Source organism: Pristiophorus japonicus, chromosome 4, assembly GCF_044704955.1.
Source record: "Pristiophorus japonicus isolate sPriJap1 chromosome 4, sPriJap1.hap1, whole genome shotgun sequence".
Taxonomy (NCBI): domain Eukaryota; kingdom Metazoa; phylum Chordata; class Chondrichthyes; family Pristiophoridae; genus Pristiophorus; species Pristiophorus japonicus.
In genome coordinates this window covers 258512635-258534787 of record NC_091980.1, presented here as the reverse complement: position 1 = coordinate 258534787, position 22153 = coordinate 258512635, and the positions used below count along the sequence as shown (strand labels likewise).

The 22153-nt window shown below is 43.3% G+C and overlaps 1 protein-coding gene across 1 annotated transcript; it reads right to left on the bottom strand.

Annotated features, from left to right (window-relative positions):
• Window positions 1-531: 531 nt before the first annotated feature.
• Window positions 532-1559, bottom strand: dio3a (iodothyronine deiodinase 3a). Its single transcript, XM_070877528.1, has one exon. The coding sequence runs from the start codon at window positions 1517-1519 to the stop codon at window positions 740-742; it is 780 nt and encodes a 259-aa protein (XP_070733629.1). The 5' UTR covers window positions 1520-1559; the 3' UTR covers window positions 532-739.
• Between the last annotated feature and the right edge of the window lie 20594 nt (window positions 1560-22153).

Here is a 22153-nt window from a genome sequence, read left to right as displayed (position 1 = left end):
CGGATATTAAGAGATAATAGAAGACCCCACAAGTGTTTGTGGGAATGGGGTCAAGTAGTATGTACTGAAACTCTGCTCCAGGAACCTGAACACTGAGGAAATAATGTTGACCCCTGTTAAATTGGGCTTTACACTTTGTAAGATCCGTGCCCTTACCGCTTGTCCACACCCAAGACCAGGTATACAATCATGTCTCATGTTAGTTAAAGTTGGTACGAGTAACGAAGCTTACATCCCATAGTTTAATTTTTGAATATTTATTATAAAATGTAATAAAAAATGTTTCATTTCAAAAAACATGCGAAAACATGACCTGTCCGCATAAAGGAAAGACCGCGATTTCGAAGCATTTGTTTCCATCAGACTCAATACAGTACTGGTCTCACCTACATAGTTCACCGTACCCCGAGCACTTGTCACATCAGGCGCGGTTTCTTGGCACAAAGCCATTTCAAAACCGGCTTTCACAAAAAAGTGCCAAGAATATCTGCGAATTCCAACTTTGCTTTAACTTATTTTTGAAGCCAGGTAAAACATAAAAGACACATAAAAATATATAGTATTTAAAATTGTATTTACAAATATACATTATGAGAATAAGGTCACATTAACCATACATTACAAGTCACCGTGGGTTTCACGAGTTCGTTCAGTAATAAACACTTCGACAAGCGGAACGGAGGAAGAGCCGTGTTCAAAATATATTAACCTTTCTACAAGTTCAGTGCATTTAGCTCATTCACATCTCAATCGCGACAGTGCTGGAATTGTGGTTCTGCTTTTTGTACTGGTCGAGCCATATTCTGAGCTCGGAGATCTTGTATCCCTCTGGCCCCCTCCCTCCTTGGTACACCACTTTCTGATTGCGGAGGACATAAAGCCTTTCGAAGTAAGCACCATAGGCAGCGTTCGAAGAGTTGTCCATGGTGTCGGCCACCACAAGGCAGGCGGGGTTCTCCTTGTGCATCAGACTGGCTGCTTTCAGTCGGTCTTCCAGGCAACGGTGCCTTGGGATATCATAGGGGGCATCGGTGCTGACCCAGCCGTCGGAAGGGTGGGCTTCCTCAATGTAGATCAGGAGGAAGTCTGCAATGTCTGCGTACTGGGTGGCCACCCGCTGGAACGCCTTGAGGCGCGCCATGAATGGAGGTCAGGTGCAGCTCCCAAAGTTGAGAATCAGGGGCCTGGCACCTCGGTTGTAGTCGAGCAGCCGGATCTTCCTCTGCTCTTCCAGCTGCACCACTTCGGGGTTGGGAGCCGGCGAGCCCACGTGGGCAGATTTGAAAAAGTCCAGTTTCTGGCCGTGCCAGATCGCTTTGAGGGACTCGAGAGTAAACATTCGGTTCGTGTCGGAGACGCACAGAGGAGGATCATCAGCATTTCCTTCGGTCTGTTGCCTGGTCTGGGACAACAGCTGCTTTCGGATGCACAAGATATCGAGTAGCCACAGCATGAAGGCGGTGGCGAGGAAGCGGGGCAGCAGGATGAACACAGCCACCGCCTCTTTCAGCACATTCATGGTCTGGGGCTTGAGTTTGGTCCTTGGCTCTCTCGGCAGTATTTCCCCACTGCTCTGATCCAACAGCCACGGCTCGCCCCCTTTTAAAACCCCCCGTGTTGAATAAAGACAGCCCCCGCCTCCTTGTAGACCCGCCCCCGGGGATTACCCACCACCTACTGAACACCTCGGAGATGTGCATGAAAGGAGGGAAGGAAAGACTAGGAAGGAGAAGGCAAGTGGGAGAGCCAAGGGACAAGAGGTAGTGGCAGGTTCCAAGACCATGTATCCGACTAAACCGCATTTGGCTCCCCTCTTCCTTTTAGGTTTCATAGTTTAATCGAAACAAACTGTGAAACTATTATCTAATGAAAGGGGCAATTCGTAAACCGAGGCAAAGTAAATGGCATGAATTAGGATGCGACCGTAAGCAAATTAATCTGTGTGATCAAGGAAAGTTCAGCTTAGTTGTACTGTAAAATAATATCCGATCTAACGCCGAAGTACAACAATTAATAATAGAAAGTATTGGCTCTTAACAAACTTTGCGAAAATACCAGCATTTTATACAAACCTGGTTAGAATGACAGGACAAAGAGCAGTCATCTTAGCTCATTACATTAGCGTGCAATGAAAGGTGCAGTTAGTATTGAATAAAAAGCGTGTGGGTTTAGTTTGAAATCGAATACTCTCAAACCCAAAGTCAAAATAATTAGCTATATTGATGTCTGCAACAAGACACGAAGTTAGTGGCTGTTTGATCAGTTAACAGTTAACATTTTAACATTAGCTGATTAGAATGTCATTGTGTAACCATCGCAGTTTAAGGGCAGCAAACTACTGTATTTTCATTGTAATGTTATAATCTTTCGGGTTTCTGCGTTCATGGAAATATTTCCAATTGCATTCAGCTGTTTCTTTTATTGGACAGCTTGCTCGAACTAGACGTGAATGGTTTAAGCTCCCGCAAGGATGTTTGTTTTCGAAACTCTTGGCATATTTTACCGATGTACATACAATATAAATTCCTTTAGGAGTTTCTCCTAGTTTGAACTACAAACAAGCTCATGCACTGATCATTTTTCTTTGTTTTAAGATTTCGAAAGGAAACTTCTTTATTATAAATGATGAATCGCGCTGACTTTTGGTGTGTGAGCGCCCTGTGTTGACCTGTGTGCCGGCACAGAACTCAATGGTCATTAGGGGGCGCTGTTGGCTGGCCGGTGTTTTATATTCTGCAACCATTTGAACATTTCTTGTTTTTTCATGCAGATTATCCGTGAAGTTTTGTTCGCCATAGTAGTAGCACATAAATAAACGTTGTAAAATGCCAAGAGTTTCCAAACTTTCCAATCTTTTCGGGAGCATGTACATTTACGCCTATAAATATTTTATTACAGGGGAAATTAGATATTGTGTAAAACAGTGATAACATAGTGAGATCTTCTAAATGTGCCTGCAATAAACTGGGGAACACCGGGGCCGATAAACACTAGTAGAATTTAATCTTGTCATAAGATGTTAAAGGAAGAAAATAAAGAATTTATTTAAGAACATGTTGAGAAAGAGGGAACGACTTCTTTAAGAGGTGTGGTAACTTCAATCTATAAAGGAAGAGTGTAAAAAGAATTAAGGAACTATACGTGGCATTGGGGATTGATCACTTTTACAAAATTTGGAATATAACATTCTAGCTGAAGTGCGTTTTGCTTACAGAGTGAAATATATTCCAAATTGATTCTACTCATGGGCTCCCCAGTTGAAGTATTAGAGAAACAAAAAATTATTAAGCGATACAATAAAATTAACAAATTAATTCATGAATGTATGATGACAGTTTTAGAGAAACTAAATTTGAGCAGGAATTTTACAGATTGGGCACAGGCCATATATAAGGATGTAAATCCCGATTTTAACTCAATGCGTCAGTCATCTGATGAATGTTAATAATGAGATTTGACAAAAAGACCACATGATAAGCACCTGGCGGGTTAGGTTCATGTGATATCTTCTGTATGACCTCACAAACACACAAGTTCTAAGATGGCTGATAACTTCAGGAACCTGTCAGGTTACCTGACCTCTATATACAGCAATGGCTGCATTACCACAGTAGTCCACTGGGTGGAGCCGCAGTCCACTTGGTGGAACTATATTATACTTCTCCCTCCTTAATGAAGAAGTAAATATAACAATCATCATACATAACTTGCACGGTTATACATAACAAAAGATATGAACTTATTTTGCCATATTTATAAATCAAACCTAACCACTGGTTTTCTGTTTCAAAGAGGATACCTTCGCTCTCGAACAGAACATTCCAAATATGGTGTCGAACTTAGACTCATTCTAGGCTGATCCTGAGGAAAGTTTTCCTCCAAAGGATGCCCTTGCTCTACATTAGAACTCTCTACAACTTCAGACTGTTTGTCTGCCTGACTCGGACTCAGACTTAAATTCTGACTTTATCTTGGACTTGTTTCTAGTACATCTGATATAGGATTTGCTATTGTTACTGTACTTGTAATAAGACTATCTGATGTGTCAGAAATAATCGAATCATTCCAGCTTTCAACTCCTTCCACATCTGTAGGTAAAATATGATCAATGTGAACAAACCTATCCTGTCCATGATCAAACACCTTGATCAAATATGTGCGAGGACCACATATCTTCACCACTCTTCCTGGTAGATAGGAATATGTTCTTCACATGGGTATCTTGGTTCCTGCAACATATACTTGGATGATGATACTTTTTGAATCGCTGTTAGATATCTCCGTGCTCCTGATGATGTGTATCTCTTCATCCTGTTGATTTTATTCCGTTCTATGTAGTCTCTGGGGATTTCTACTTATAGCCTTGAAAGTTGGTTTACTCTGCAGTCGGCATGCCTTCACAAGATGCCCAGTTTTCCTACAGAAGAAACACTCTGTCTTCACATATGGACAACTTTGAGCAATGTGTTGTTCCAGGCATCGACAGCATGACTTCGATGTATTGTTACCGTGACCAGTTGCTGAGACCTTGGGGCCCAACTGCCTTTTACTTTTAATCTGCAGGTGATTCACCTCGGTTGTCTGACGACTGGAAATGGTACGAAATTCTCGGAAATATTGGTCGGCCATATCCATTGACTTAGCTGTCTGACAAGCTAAATCAAAAGTCAAGTTAGGAGTTGTCAACAACTTTCTTCTGATCGCTTAATTTTCCATTCCACAAACAAAGCAGCCATGCAATGCTCGGTCCTGAAAGTTTCCGAAATAACAGTGAATAGATAGCTTGTTTAATGCTACAATATACTCACTGATACTTTCGTCGGTTAACTGATCTTGTATTCTGAAATTTTAACTTTCATCAAATTCCAGGGGCTCAGCACTGTAGTGCTGTTTTAATTCTGCTTAAGTGATGTCCTCTCGCAGGTCGGGGTGGTGAGGTATGGCTGGGTGTTGTCAGCAGACATATGGAAACTGATGTGTTTTGGGATGATGTCGCGGAGGGCCGTGTGTGGATAAATCAAGCGCACTCCGAGCATGTGTCTAAACCAACTGTCATAGACACTGTGCACCGTGAAAGGCGGGGACTGGGAGAGGGAGGGGCCAGAGAGGGTGATGGGTGGGGCCTGGGAGAAGCAGGACGGGGCCTGGGGGAGGGCGTCGCCTATTTGACAATCCATTGGGATGCGCCGCGGGGTCAGCGAGCCGGAGGCCGACCAACCTGAGCAGCCTCACTCACTCACACGTCAGCTCACCGCCTCGGTCTACCTCCATCTCTCAGAGTCGCTCAGCACCGGCGCCCTGCGCTTCATGTCCAGGTGCAATGCCTTCTTGGAGGCTCCCAGTGTGGCCATTGTCCCCAGGCCCTGAGCGGGTGCCTCGGCCTTCATCCACTGCGGGATAAAAGAGCTGGAGCGCAACCACTGCAGCTTCCAGCGTGAGCTGCTACAAGTGTGTGACGGCTTCGAAATGGGCGTCTGGGTGACATCATCAAAACCCAGGTCGCTGTTTGGAGCGTGAGCAGGAACATCAGCTGGGCCCAGGTACAGCAGAGGAGCGGGAAGCTCGTGGCGGAGGAATAGCAAGAGATTGTGGTGGAGGTGTGACAAATGTGGGTACGGAGCCAGAAGAGCCGAGGGCCCAGGGGCAGCATGGGCCAGCCCACACTGCGACATGTGTGCTCACTACGTCCGTGCAGCAGAGCACGTCTCCAGTTGCCCTGGTTACCCCTTGCCACTGGATAAAGGCCTAGTTCTGTCAAGCCCGTGTGGTGGCTGATGTGCAACGGTCACCACACATTAAAAAATCCAAGCACAGGCATCTTCCATCCCTCAATTGGAGTTCAGGACTGCAATATCGGGTCCTTCATTGAAACATCTGTGAACTCGTGGAAGCAAGTCATTCTCGTTCGAGGGACCGCCTATGATGATGATGATGATAAGTGATGTGTCTTTTGGCTTGACAGGCACAAACACATTTTTCAGGGTTTCATACACCTCTGGGCCTGCTTCAGTTAAGAAAATAGCCCGTTTTCTTTCCAACACCACCCGGTTACGGTTTTCATCACCGAGGACTTCGATGATATTATTCGCGGTGAAAAACATTTCTAGCCACTCCACATATGCTCCAAAAGTTTCACGGTGATGTTGAAATTCATCCAAGCATCCCATTATTCCCATAGGCGTGGCCATCTGGACTCTTGCAGTTCAACCAAGTGTGCTTGCAATTTACCTTGGATTTTTAGCTGTTAATCAAAACAAAGAAGCCCTCAAAGCCTCTCTGTCGGTTGGCTGAATCATCCACCAACATAAATTTCAGCTAGGTTATCCAGAAATCCTATCCTTCATTGCCAAATGTGATATATTCTGTACGACGTCACAAACACACAGGCTCTAAGATGGCTGATAACTTTAGGATCCCGTCAGGTGACCTAACCTCTTTATTATATACAGCAATGGCTGCATTATCACAGTAGTCCACTGGGTGGAGCAGTCCATTAGGTGGAACTATATTACAGTTCAAATGACCCATCAAGTGTACTTTAACAAATTGCTGAGGTTGTTTTCTAGCATAGTTACCTAAAGGTATATATTGCCATAGTATGAAGAACCAAAAGTTGGATTTATGTTGGATTTCTTTTTAATTTTTGTATTGTGTGCTATGAAATAGCTACTAATAACTTGTCCCATAGTGTAAATTCAGGGCCTTTGACTTGTTCAAAAAATTAAGCTACACTTATTAATAAGCTAGATATTGCAATAATGGCCATGAAATTCCGATGTCCCGGGTCCGTACGAAGTTCCTAAATGGATCCTTTTCAGAATGGCAGGCAGTAACCAGTGGGGTGCTGCAGGGTTCAGTGCTGGGACCCCAGCTATTTACAATATACTTCAATGATTTAGATGAAGGAATTGAATGTAATATCTCCAAGTTTACAGATGACACTAAGCTGGGTGGCGGTGTGAGCTGTGAGGCGGAATGCGCATGCACTGAAAACTCGCGCATGTCGGGAGCGAGGCACTTGCAGGGGAAGATTTCTGATATTTATGAATATCTTGCACTGCAAATGTCTTTTAAAATCTTGCGCCTGAAAAAGCAGGCATATAGCCTACTTTAACAGGTGCAAGCGTTTAAAAATACATTAAAATTAAATTAAATAAACACATATGAAAACATACTTTATTGTTAAAAATCCTCCTCACTACGGTAAGTTTATTTTAAGGTATCTTTAAAAAAAGTCAGGAAAATATTATTTTTTAGAAGAACTTTAATTTAAATGATTCTTAAATATGTTGTGTATTTTTCTATTTTTTATTGATTTTTACGGAGTTCCCATTATTATGAATGAGAAAATACTGTACCTTGATTGGCTGCCCAGAGCCATGTGACTACAGCTCTAGCCCTGCGCATGTCCCGATGTGCACGCGCTCCGATGTGTAGGAGTGAAGGCCTCAGGCTCGGAAGTTCGAGCGGGCGCAGCAGCAACAGGTAAGTGCGCAGTTTTTGATCTTTTTTGTTTAGTTTGCCCACGGGAAGACCTCGAGTGGAATTTCAGGCCCAATATATTTTAAGTTCCAAAAATGCATGAATTATGCAGGGCCAGTTCATATGGAGCTAGCTTTGAAGCTCAATGCACTACATAATTTCCTTTACATTTTTATGTACTAAATAATCCTCTCGCGGGCCCCGATTACGTCCCTCCACAGTTGCTGCTCCTGCTGTATCTGCTGATGCTCCAAACACCGATCTGGACCTTGATGACATTAGTCTTCGCTGCTGTCACCCTCCTGCACCAGCTCGTGCTGCTTCCTGAAGTGGCATGCCTCCACGCTGCTCCCGGGCCACCTCCGCTCCTTTTATGGCCCCGTCCTGCCGCTGGTGTTCTCACGCAGGTCAGGCCCTCCACGCTGCTCCTGGGCCGCTGCACCTCCGCTCCTTTTATGGCCCCGAACTGCCGCTGGTGTTCAGGGCCAGAGGCCCAGGGGCAGCACGGGCCAGCCCACACTGCGATATGTGTGCGCACTAGGTCCATGCAGCAGAGCAGGTCTCCAGTCGTCTTGGATAACCCTTGCCACTGGACCAAGACCTAGCTCTGTCAAGCCCATGTCACCACACGTTTAAAAAATCCACGCACAGGCATCTTCCACCCTTCAGGATGTAGTCCAGGACCTGGAATATTAGGTCCTTCATTGAAACATTTGTGAACTCAACCTTTTTTGGCGTGGAAGCAAGTCATCCTCATTTTGAGGGACTGCCTATGACGACTATGATATGTCCTTACTATACAGTATAAATGCACACGAGGCACATACTTGAGAGAAAGTCACTCTGTGACCAGTTACCTTTATTACCAAGACCTCAAGCGATGAAGGTGGGTAGAGCTTCCCCTTTTATACCTGAAAGTCCAGATTAGGAGTGTCTCCCACAAGTTCACCCCCTTGTGGTCAATGTTCTCAAGGTACAACTTAGGTCAGCTTATACATGGGTTATAATGACAGTTGAATACATGACAGACTATGAATAACTTATAAAGTTGTTTGATTTAGACATTGGTGAAAATTACTTTTTGTTTTTGTTTTATGTGATGATGTGCTTTGTGTTTTTTTTGCTTTATACAACCTAATAAAAAATTCTCAGCCTACAGTTTGTCTTTGTTCAGAAGGGAGAGAAGCTGGTGAGAAGTAAAACTGAAGGATCTGGAAGGGCGGTTGCTGCTGAGATTTGGAATAGTAGTGCTGATGAAGTGGACTGAGGAGGGATACATTTGGGCTCAGTTGTAACTGCAGTATGGTGGCACATTGTGTTTTTGAGGAGCTTTTTGAGAAGAGGTGTAACAAGATGGCCAACAATGAAAAGAAGGATCCACTGAACAAGCTGAAGAGGAACAATGCTTAGTAGACTGGGATGTGACACGATTGCAGGAGATGTTCTCCTTTAGCATGCTTGGGACTGTGTATATGATGATCATGAGGAGTTCATAGAAGATGATGCAGAAAGGAAATAAATATACTCTTGTGGATGATGCCAATGAGGGACAGATGGTGGAAGGATCAAGTGAGTTATGAAGATGAGAATATTAGGATCAGGAGTGGACCATTGGCCCCTCGAGCCTGCTCCACCATTCAATTAGATCATGGCTGATCTGCAGTGTAACTCCATTTAATGCCTTTGCTTTATATCCCTTGATACCCTTACCTAACAAGTTCTTGAGTAAAATGGAAGAAAGGATTAAAGTTGGCAGTCTGGATAAAGTACACGATAATAATAATAATAATAATAAAATGGGTAATGCCAACACTTGATAATGAATCTCATTTCCTGATGGCAGATGAGTAATTTTTATACAGTGACATTGACTATTTAAGAAGTACTGGAGGAGGAGATGGAAACTGGGACTTGGGTTAAGGATGAAAAAAGGAAATGTATGGAGTAAAGAGATAAGGAGGAGAAGGTCCACAACAGTAACAACATCAACTTGTATTTATGTAGCGCCTTTAACGTAGTAAAATGTCCCAAGGCATTCACAAGACAAAAAAACTGACACCGAGCCACATAAGAAGAAATTAGGGGTGGTGACCAAAAGCTTGATCAAAGAGATAGGTTTTAAGGAGCGTCTTAAATGAGGAGAGAGAGGTAGAGAGGCAGAGAGGTTGAGGCAGGGAATTACAGAACTTAGGACCCAGGTAACAGAATTGTTGAGCGATTATAATCAGAGATACTCAAGAGGGCAGAATTAGAGGAGTGCAGATATCTCAGGGGGTTGTGGGCCTAGAGGATGTTACAGATATAGGGAGGAGCGAGGCCATGGAGGGATTTGAAAACGAGGATGAGAATTTTGAAATTGAGGCATTGCTTAACCGGGACCCAATTAAGGTCAGGCAGCACAGGGGTGATGGGTGATGGTGCGAGTTAGGACACGGGCAGCCAAGTTTTGGATGACCTCAACTTTACGTGGCGTAGAATATGGGAGGCTAGCCAGAAGTGCTTTGGAATAGTCAAGTCTAGAGGTAACAAAGCCATGGATTTAGGGTTTCAGTAGCGGATGAGCTGAGGCAAGGACGGAGATGGGCGATGTTATGGAGTTGGAAATAGGCGGTCTTAGTTATGTCGTGGATAAATGGTCAGAACCTCATTTCAGGGTCAAATATGACACGAAGCTTGCGAACAGTCTGGATCAGCCTCTGACAGATAGGGAATTGGAATCTTTTTGACTTTCTTGGAGATGGCTATCTTACTTGGTGACCCCTTTCAGTCATGGAGAATATGTATTGGCTTCCTACTTTAGATTTGAGGATGCTGGTTTTTCGGAGGAGGCATTAGCACCTTTGAGGTCAGTTTGGAGGAATATAATCCCCTTGGAAAGGTTGGAAGAGGAGAAAAGCTAAAGGAAAGACAGAGGAGAGCCAAATGGATAGTTCATGGCAATGATGGTGATGTGTTTTTTTTTCCTTTGTGATTTAGTTATGAGTTTGAGCATTGTATCAATAAATGTGATAACTTACATATTTGCCAACTGTCAGAACCAATATATGTTTTATTTAGGAATATACAATCCATTTTAAGGTGGAAAGGAAACTAATGGAATGATTTATATCAACAGTTGGGTTGAGGCAAGGATGCACACTGTTGCCTGATTTATTTAATCTAATACTGGATGCAGTAATGAATCTTGCACTATAAGATGATATTGGAGGAGTCTGCGTATGTGGCTAGATTTGCTAATGACATTGACCGTATAGCAAAATCTAAAACAGATTTGCTATACAGTCAATGTCTTGAACAAGAAACAACACTTATACAACGCTGATTCAAGAAAGACGACGGCGATTGTATTGACATGTTTCAATAGACTTATGGCCCTGCATACAGAGGTACATGGAACAAGAAGCCAAGGAAAACCAAAGAAGTGCTGGATAGACAATGTCAAGCGTGACTTGTCACAGAAAGAGATACTGAAGCGGCCAGGCTAGTTCAGAACCAGCAATAATGGAGTGAATTCATTCGCCCCCATCATTGCTGCTGTGCTGAGGGATAACAGATCCCATCTCTCATGTTGTCAAGACCATAAAGAGTGCAGGCAAAATACTGGGGTTAATTTCTAGAGGAATCGAATATAAAAGCAGAGAGGTAATGCTAAATTTGTATAGAACCTTGGTACGACCACACTTTGCATTCTGGTCTCCATACTATAAAAGGGATAATGAAGCACTGGAGAAAGTGCAGAAAATATATACAAGGATGTTACCAGAATTGAGAGGATGCAGCTATCAGGAAAGATTGAGCACGCTGAGGCTCTTTTCTCTTGAAAAGAGAAGATTAAGAGGAGACTTATAGTGGTCTTTAAAATTATGATAACAACAACAACTTACATTTATATAGAGCCTTTAACGTAGTAAAACATCCCAAGGCGCATCACAGGAGTGTAATCAAAACAAACTTTGACATCGAGTCACATGAGATGTTGGGACAGATGACTTAAAGCTTCGTAGGTTTTAAGGAGTGTCTTAAAGGAGGAGAGAAAGGTAGAAAGGTTTATGGAGGGAATTCCAGAGCTTAGGGCCGAGGCAGCTGAAAGCACGGCTGCTAATGGTTGAGCGAGTAAAATAGGGGATGCTGTAGAGGCCAGAATTGGAGGAGTGCAGAGATCTTGGAGGGTTGTAGGGCTGGAGGAGATTACAGAGATAGGGAGGGGCGAAACCAGGGAGGGATTTGAAAACAAGGATGAGAATTTTAAAGTTGAGGTGATGCCTGACCGGGATCTAATGTAGGTCAGTGAGCATAGGGGTGATCGGTGAATGGGACTTGGTGTGAGTTAGGATACGGCAGCAGAGTTTTGGATGAGCTCAAGTTTATGGAGGGTGGAAGATGGGAGGCTGGCCAGGAGAGGGTTGGAATAGTCAAGTCTAGAGATAACAAAGGAGTTTGATAGGGTGAATGTAGAGAAATTGTTTTCACTTGTGGGTGAGTCCAGAACAAGGAGAAATAAAAATAAGAGAGCCATTATCAGATAAAAGAAAACATTTAGGAGGAATTTCTTAACACAGAGTGGTGAGAATATGGACTCACTGCCACCTAGAGTGGTTGAAGCAGATAGCATCGATGGATTTAAGGGGCGTTTTGATGCATGCATGAGGATGTCATACATGAGGGAGTTAGAGTGGGAGGAGGTTTGTGTGGAGAATAAACACAGTCATAGACCAATTGGGCCAAATGCCCTGTTTCTGTGCTGTAGATTCTATGCTATTCTATGAACCCTAAACATTTGGGGTTAATCCTGGAGGAATTAGCCTACTTTAAGAGAAAGTATGATTCGATAAAGAAATATTCTTTGATTTTATTTTAGGCACCCAGTCCTGGTAATTATAACCTTTGCCTAAATATTTGCTTAAACAATAAGGACAGGGTTTTATAGGTAAACAATTTCCAGTTGATGTCCAAGAAAATTTGGGTGAATATTAATTTAATTGGTACAGACAGAAACATTTCATGGATGAAGGTTCATTAGTATTTTATGTGCTTGTGGCTACATATCTTAGTATGGGCCAAAGGAAAGGAAAGATCATGAATCACAATTCCTCTTTGGGGTTGACCCTCGACATCAGATGTGGCAGAAAGTTGCTCCTTATCACCGGAATTTTATGACTCATGAATGATATTAGAGGATGATCGATTATACAATTTGTTGAATAGTTTGGGATTTGGTGGAAACACAGCATAGATGAAGCTTATTATTACCATTAAATAAGAAATGTGTTTTTAAGAGAGTTTATTTTACTGAAACAGGTAATCTGTTAAAAGTAACCAAGATTATAATTTTATAGATGTTCAGAGTAGTTAGAAGATGAGGCCATACAATAGAAGAGGATTTCATTTGGTTTTGTGAATCTTCTAGGGGAAAGTTGGGTGATTTACTGCTTTTGCCTTGTTGTCTGCTGGTAATAATTGGATGATGCTAACAATGTAATAATTGCTTTGTTATGAGATGATTGTGTTTTTCAGATGATTCATTTTGTTATTATATTTTTTGTGGGAAATTATGGTGTTATATTTATATATTGTATGGGTCTTGTTCTGATCATTATAATAAATAATAGACACATTGAATTCTACTATTTTTATCCTTTTACTATTTTCTTACTTTTTGCCCTTTTTAACGTTTTCTTTTTATGTCTCACTTGCATTATATGAATCCAGTTTATTCATACTCCCTTTTCTAGTGGAACTACACCATACGGCACCGGCCAGGCACCGAAAATTGCGCTGATGCGCTCAGCAGGCTTCCAGTGGCCACCACTGAGGGGGCAGTGGAGCAAAGCGCTGAGATGGTCATGGCCGTTGATGCCTTTGACAGCGCAGACTCCCCCAGCACAGCCCGCCAGATCAAAATCTGGACCAACAGAGATGCCCTCCTATCCTTGATTAAGAAATGTGTCCTGACTGGGGATTGGGCGCCCGCACACGGAGCATGCCCGAGGAGGTCAGACCGTTTCACAGACGGATGGATGAGCTCTCCATCCAAGCCGACTGCCTACTATGGGGCAGCGGGTAGTCATGCCCCAGAAGGGAAGGGAAGCATTCATCAGGGAACTCCACAGCGAGCACCCTGGCATCGTGCTAATGAAGGCCATTACCCGGTCACATGTATGGTGGCCGGGAATTGACTCAGACCTGGAACACTGTGTTCGCAGGTGCACGACGTGTGCCCATCTGGGCAATGCCCCCAGGGAGGCCCCACTCAGCCCGTGGCCCTGGCCCAGCCCTGGCCATGGTCACATCTTCACGTAGACTACGCGGGCCCGTTCATGGGAAAAATGTTCCTCATTGTTGTTGATGCGTACTCGAAATGGATCGAGTGCATCATATTGAATTCATGCACGACATCCACCACTGTGGAGAGTCTGCGTGCGGTCTTTGCGACCCATGGCTTGCCGGACATCCTGGTTAGTGATAACGGCCCGTGTTTCACTAGCTATGAATTCCGGGAGTTCATGTCGGGTAATGGCATCAAACATGTCAGGACGGCACCGTTCAAGCCGGCTTGCAATGGCCAGGTGGAACGTACGGTTCAAATCATACTCCGGATTCAAGAACCCTCCCTTCAATGCCGTCTATCGCGCCTCCTGCTGGCTGAGAGGTCCCGACCGCATTCGCTCATGGGAGTCCCGCCCGCGGAACTACTCATGAAATGTACACTTAAAACTCGGCTGTCCCTCATTCATCCAGTTCTGTCAGACATTGTTGAGGGTAAGCGCCAGTCCCAAAATGAGTGCCATGACTGTAACTCAAAGGGGAGATGTATAGAAATCGATGACCCTGTATTTGTTCTTAATCACGCTTTGGGGCCTAAGTGGCTTGAGGGTACTGTAATTGGCAAAGAGGGGAATAGGGTCATAGTGGTCAGACTTAACAATGGACAGATATGTCGTAAGCATCCGGATCAAGTTAAAAAAAGGTTCAGCATGGACACTGAGGAACCTGAGGAAGATCATGAGATGTTACCCACACCACCGCCAGTGAACGAGCAACAAGAACATTCAGCAGCATGCACAGTCCCTGCAGCCAGCCCGGACAAGCCGGAATCACCACAGGTGACAGAGATGCATGCCAAGGCTCAACAACCAGAGCCCCAACTACGGCGCTCCACGAGAGAGCGTCGACCACCTGAAAGACTTAATCTTTGACCCCATAAGACATTGGGGGGGGGGGGGGGAAGGTGATGTCATGTATGTAACCTTCATGTAACTGTAACCTTCATGTAACAACACTGCATACTGTATACACCTAAGAAATGCGCACCTTGACCACAGGGGGTGAATTTGTGGGAGACACTCCTCACCTGGTCACCCAGGTATATAAAGGGAGGTCTCACGCAGGGTCATCATTTCTTGGTCCTGTGAATAAAGGTTTGGGTCACAGAGTGACCTTGTCTGCAGAATGTGCCTCGTGTGAATTTACAGTAGTGTGTAAGGACATTACACTGTCAATGTCTGCTCCTCCTGTGACTGTACAGGAGCAGACTTGGCCATTGTAATCCCAGGAGGCATCTGGGGTTCTGACTGAGGGGGAGGCAATGGGGAGAAGTGGGAGCCCTTTGAGAGGACCCCCACTTCCATGTCCCCTCTCAGCATCATCTCTCTCATGGGCCACCTGCAGTTCCCTGCTAGCAAGGAGCTGGAGAGCACCTTGCTGCACAGCAGTGGGGCCATGAGGACCCAAGTCTATGTTGACATTCCTCCTGGGGAGGAGGTCTATGAGCCTCTGCCATCTGTTCTCCAAAGCTAGCATGTGCTCATGTGAGTGGCGCATTAGATGCTCCATGCAGGTGGCCATCCTTTCCATGGAAGAGCCTGCTGTCGCCATCACCTGCGACATGGTGGTGCTTATGTTGGAGATGGACTTCTCCTTGCTCTACACATTTTCAGACATCGCCAGAGCCTCCTACTTTCTTGCTGCTCCTCCAGGATCATCCTCTTTTTCGATGGCCCCAAAAGGCTCAGTGTCTGCATGCAGCTGAGCAGAACTTGCAGCGTCCTACGCCATCCGGTGAGGAGTCTCCACTGCTGTCCCTGTCAACACCATCAGCTCTTGCTCACTTGTGAAGTGTGAAACACCAGGTGACAACACTACTTTATCTCTCACAGGACCCACCAAGGGCATATCTGAGCTGGTGCTGGGTGCGCTTGGGTCTGCTGAAGGTGCACCTTCAAAGGCTGGAGGCTCCTCTGAGGAGTTGTCTTCCTCCTCCAGCTGGACAGTGGGAGGGACTCTTGATGGACCTGTGGGAGAGTGTAAGGGGATAAAATACGGTCACTAAAGTGGAAGTAGACAGACAGACAGATGCACTAAAGTGGATACTGAAGGTAGTGAATTGATCTGACACATGGTCCAGATTGAAGGGCTTATCAGTCTTAGGAGGTTCTGAGGAATCGAGAGTTCCTCTACCTTACGGTAGGGATTGTAATATATTGTAAATTGACTGATTGTATGTAACACTCGCTTATGTATGTAAAGCATGCTTATACACTCGCTTACAATGGGTTTTAAGAAGGGGAAGCAGCAAAGCTTGCTACACAGCAAAGCTTGATGGTTAATGATGGTTATTAACCTTAACACAGACAGAGGGAAACTTACGTTCAGTACTGAATAACACATCCACCAAAGACAGGAGGGAGTCAACAGTCTAGAAACGTAGATTGTAATAGCATTTGAATCTCATGAGATCTCATGAGAACTAGAACATTTTGACTGGAGTTCTCTTGGGAACAGGATAGGAAAGCAAACCCTAGGAAGCAAGGTTAATTCACGCATCATGAGGAACTGAGGCAAAGTTGACACCACTGAATAACACATTCCGGAAGGATGACATGTGATGGGAGATGGACAGGTGGAGGGAACCACTCAGAGCCAGTCTGATAAGGGTCAACAAATCAATGTAACTTTGCTGATAGCAGTAGGCCAATCTGTGGTTTTTTAGGAGGGTCACATTCCTCGGAAATTGTATAACTGTAGATGTAAAACCTTTGTTCTTAGAAGGTTTACCCGTGGACACTTCCCCTGCATGCTTGAATAAAAACCAGTTGAACCGAGGTTTCATCTGAGTGATTCCATGGTCGCTATACGGGTGGGAATACAAGCGGGTGTCGATTCCTTATATCAGGGAGTCCACCTTGAAGAAAAATCTTTTTACCCCAACAATTGGCGCTGCGAGCAGGGTACAGATACTCCGACTCGGACAATGTGGCAGCCATTGTGGTGAGTATCCTTTTTTGTACCACCTACAAGTTAGAGCTGTAGCATTGACGGGGAAAGAAGTCATCTGTATAAAGAACTAAGTTATAGCAAACCATGGAAGGACAAAAACTGAGGTAGGATAGGCGTATGTCCTGAAGCGTGACGTGGCATGGTAATAACAGGGAGAAGCCTGTATTGATTGTGCGTGGCGCAAACAAGGAAGGAATACAACCTAAAGGAACAGTGGGTGTCGACCCCAGCGATCATTAGAGAGTAAAGAGATGCTTTCGAAATGTTATATTAAGAATGGTTAACAATACCATTATGCACATAATGAACATTCACTGGCTGCTGTATGCCATGTGATTGTATAAGATATAATTCTGTCAGCAGGTTGCTGAAAGTTCTCCCCCTCTCCGTCTCCCACTACCAGCTGCTCTGCAACTCTTGAGACCTCCAGGGCCACCTCCACTGCTGCAGTTGAAGTATTGAAGGATGGAGGCCCAATGCCCATTCTCGCCCTCTCCCCTGTTATTGCTCTCTTCTGCAAGGAGGGAAAGAAGAGAAGTTTGAATGAATGTGATGGCATGAGTGTAAGGAATGTGTGGGTTACATCTGTAGAAGGTGACTATGAGGGAGTGTGGTGCCAATGCTAAATGTGGTGTTACTTGGTATGATTACATTAGGACGAGGGTGAGTGTGGGGGTGGTTAGTCAGATGGGAATGTGAGTATGTGCATAGAGGGAGAGGGATGGATGGACGTGCAGGTATGTTGGTGTGAGTAATGGTGTGCAGGAGTAGGCTAGGAAAGGCAGAGTGATGGGGATGTGGTAACAAGCACATCAGGATGAAGGTAAGTGTGGCTTTGCACTCACCTTTCCTGATCTCATCAGATCATTCAAGCACTTCCTGCACTGCACCCAGGTCCTTCTTATGATGTCCCTACTGTTGACCTCCTCAACAATTTGGAGCCAGGCTCTTTTGGTCTCTTGGGGAAGTCTCTTCAGCCCATTAGCAGGGAAGAGGACCTCTCTGCATGCTCTGACTCCTCCACAAGAATACGTAGGGATTCTTTGTGAAGTAATTTTCTATTTCTCTGCAACAAGACCACAATCCTCCCTCCACATTCCGATATGAATCTTCAAATGCGATGTGGCTAAGGCTGCTTTTAATATCCCCGCTGGAACTGAGTCATCGATGATTTCATCAGACCTGCACTATTTAATATGGCCGGGAAATGTGCATGTCGGCCTTAATGGGGGCCATTATGCTAAACTCGCTCTGAAGAGCTGGCTGATCAATACATTACGGTACTGACACGCAATGCGGCCTGCAAGCACCCGACCTGACTCGATAGGGAAAATTCTGGTCTATGTTTCCAAGAGAAAACAAAATGTACTTCCAGAGAGAGAAGAAATTGAAGTTTATGGTGAGGAGGTAGATTAACAAATTTTATCCATCAGAAGGGGACAGGTTTGTTGACCGTTACCTGTTTCTAAAAATTATTTTGGTTTAGGATCTCCTTTATAAATTGTATCTCAATTTTTGTGGATTTATTATTGCCTCAGTTCCGTACATCAAGCGGAAGTGCAATGCTACTGATGTAAAATGCCTGAAAACAGGCTTTGGAACTGCTCATGCATCTTCAGTTATTGGACTGTCTCAGTGGAATATACTGCTGGCATACCGGTTGATGAGTAATGATGTGGCAACGGTAGAAATGTAGATTTTATTTCACACTTGCCAGACCACATGAATGTTATAAAATTGGCTTCATGTTTCATTGACTTCAAAATTCAATTGAAGCCATGCTACAGATATCAACAGATTTGGCTCATTGTATGTTTTGGATTTTATGTGCAAAATTAACTTATACATGTCAATTCAAATAGAATAAATTGATTCAATTGTATTTTAGTATTTTTTAAGTTGATACATAAATGTGTTATAATAATTGCTTTTAAGATTTCTGTGCTGTAGTACTTGAACAATATTTCCGGGAAATAGTTTTGATTTGAATGATTATTCTAGAATCAATTTTGTACATGAACGTTTAAAATTGATTTTTTCTCTGATACCTGTGCTCAGAATTTGAGGTTGTTATTTGAGGTGTTGTCATTTTAATCTGGTCTGTTTGCTGAGTTATCATAGGTTGAATTTTTTTCTTTCTTTTAGCGTGGTGAGAATTGACTTTATGTACTTGATTTCTCAGTTCCTATGAACTGTGATAATATAATTTTCACAATCCCCAGACCCTAGCAGAATAATGACTAAATCCTCATTCCAATTACTGCAGTAAAACAAGCGATTAAAGATTTCTGGTGATATTTAGCTCCTAAAATCAAAAAGTTCAGTTTCCTTTATGTTCATTTGAAATTAGTTTAAAAGATGTAAACACTCTTCTCATATTTCATAATTTATTAAAAGTCTTGAGACAGTGTGCAGCTCCTGTCCACAAACTTTGCATTCTGTTCTTCTGATTTAGCCTCTTTTCCCCCCCAACATTTCCACTTCAAATAACGAATCATTTCCTCAAGTTATGGGGAAGCCTTTTAGGAAATCCAGCATAAAGCAGCCACCATGAGTAACTGATGCCTCCCTGACATACCACTCACTACCTCCAACCCAAAAAAGATAGAAGAGAAAGGAGCAGAAATGGACAGAGAGAAAAGTAGAAAAGAGAAAAAAGGAGAAAACCAGTCGAGAAGAGAAAGGGAGAGAGAAGCAGAAGCGAGAGAAAAGAGGAGACAAAAAGTAGGAACATAAAGATGACCGAGTACAAGTAGAAGAGAAAGCATATCCTCTGACTTACCATGAACAACGCCATGGGAAATGTATTGGTTATTTTATAATACATTACATAAAACATGTCATAAAACAACATATCCTCTGACCTCCCATAAGCAATACCATAGAAGATCTACTAATTTAATTCAAAGAGAGGATAATAATGATTCATGCATTTAAATGGATTATTTAATATTTGTGCAACATTTGTTAACTGAGGTTATCTAAGCAAATTAAGTGTTAAAAGTGCCTAATGCTGTTTGCAAAAATATGAAATTGTCTTGTTAAAATGTATTGCCTGGGGTGCAGGAAGCATGCTTCCTTCTTACAATTTCGAGATAAAAGCCAGTTTCATTCATATGATGCACATCTCATTCATACACAGGAGATTGCTACGATGATGTTTCTGACTCACTGGTTGAGCTACCGATGGATTCACTGCTCTAATTATATAAGATTTGAAATTAAAATGCCTATGACAAAATCAAAAGTTCACATAGTACTCATTACCCATTACTGAAGAAAATTGAAATGCATTACCGTAGCTAATCATATTAAAGCAGAGTAGAATATTAGCCCTTTGCTCCTAATGTACTTTCTTTCCTTTACTGGATTTGCACTTAAGGCATTTTTGTGAATTAATTATGTCCTTATTTGACACAAATTATAATTTGAAAACGGAATGAAATACTTTAAAGCTTCATGTTAAATTATAAATATTACAAAATAAAGGTAAATATTGAAGCAGACCTTAAATAGGATTGTGTACAGCATTAAGAATTAGATTTTTATAATAGATATTTGTGAACAATTCTCAGTTTCCTCTACATTTTAGTATAATTCAAAATCCTAAATTCTGCAAAGTAGCTTTGTAGACGGCGTCAATTAAGATTATAGATAATTTCTGGATTACATTGGTCCCGGAATTCCTGTGCTCTGGGTAGCTATAGGAAGGAACATCGAAACCGAAGTAGCCCCTCAAGCCTGTTCCGCCATTCAACTAGATCATGGCTGATCTATATCTTAACTCCATTTACCCAGATTGGTTCCATATGTAGTGGTGATGATTTTTGCATGAGGGGGTTTGGGATGAGACAGGAATGTGGGATAGGACCTGGATGTGCTGGGCTTCTGCTCCATATAAACTGCATTCTAACTTGCCCAGTATCAGAGGGAAGGAGGATGAAGTGCCTTATCAATATGGATTGCGAGCATGTCAATGATGGAATTAGGACAGGATGATGTCACCTATCCTCAATTCCTTCATTTCCACCCTTATCTCTGTTCTTCTAAGAAGTGCCTGTAAAAAGCAGATGCATCAGCCAGGACCAGGTAATAGAGGAGCTAATGGAGTCTTACAAGGACACTACAGCAGCTTTGGGGTAGGAATTAACATTTGCCTATAACTTTCCTTTACCTGCATCTTTCTGGAGATTTTGTTGCCATTTTTATCTGAAGCTTTCAGTTTTAAATCCAGGACCTCCTGGGGAGGACTATCAGCCAGGATAATTTGGCATATAATTTATGAAGGCAGAAAAATGGGGATTCCAATGGGGATTCCATTAGTGTGAATACATCTGATGGAGGAAGAAGAGGGGCAAGTGACTGCATGGGAATCTCTTCAAATAAAGCAGCACTAATGAAGATCAGATCCTCTCACAGATATCCTTATAAACTTAGGAGGCCCTTTTTGAATCTCTCTGTGGAGTTATGCCAGGGGCATAATTTTGTTAATCCTTTCCTCTTAAAGCTGATTTTCAATTCCACGATGTCTGGGGAATGCTCACTTCCCAGGTGCAAAGGACAGGAAAAGATGGCAGAGATCTGTGATGCTGAGCCTTTGCCTCTTTAACGCAACCCAGATATTTTCGGAATTTTCTCAGGTGTGGAGAGGAATGCAGCAGGTGCAAAGGGCAGGCATGGTACTGAGGGAAGAAGGGGCATAACAGTCCTAATTTTCCTCTCCCAATATCGAAGGGACCCAGCAAAATGAGCTTTATATCCTATGTACAACCCCTTTCTGATTGTAGTGGGCAGCAGCAAAGTCCCGAGGACCAAAGAAAGTAAGTCCCTTTCTCTTTTAGGTAGAGTGAGACAGGGCTTGGCACTGGAGGATGCTGTCATAAGGTTCTGATGCTCCAAGACTTAGAACAAAGCTCAATTTCTGCATCCTTTTCTAAGCACAAGGCCTTAATGTGGGGTGGGCCTGTAGTTGGGTATGTTGCAACTAGGCTAATGATCTGAACCTACAAAGGTTAGGTAGAATGCACATCTAGTGCCAGTTATGGGCGAAGGGGAGAACCCTTATTTCAAACTAAAACTCCAGATAGAGCTGTAGAAGTTCATAACATACAAGGCAACCATTTCCCTATAATAGAATTACATCGAATGTACTGCATAGAAACAGGCCATTTGGCCCAATTGGTCCATGCCGGTGTTTATGCTCCATACGAGCCTCCTCCCACCCTTCTACATCTAACCGTATCAGCATAAATTTCTATTCCTTTCTCCCTCATGTGTTTATCCAGCTTCCCATTAAATTGTGTCTGCTGGCTAGAGCAATCAAAACATAACTCATTGCCTTTCTCTAATCCCCATAGCCCTGTATCATTCTCTGCTTCAAATGCTTATTCCTTAC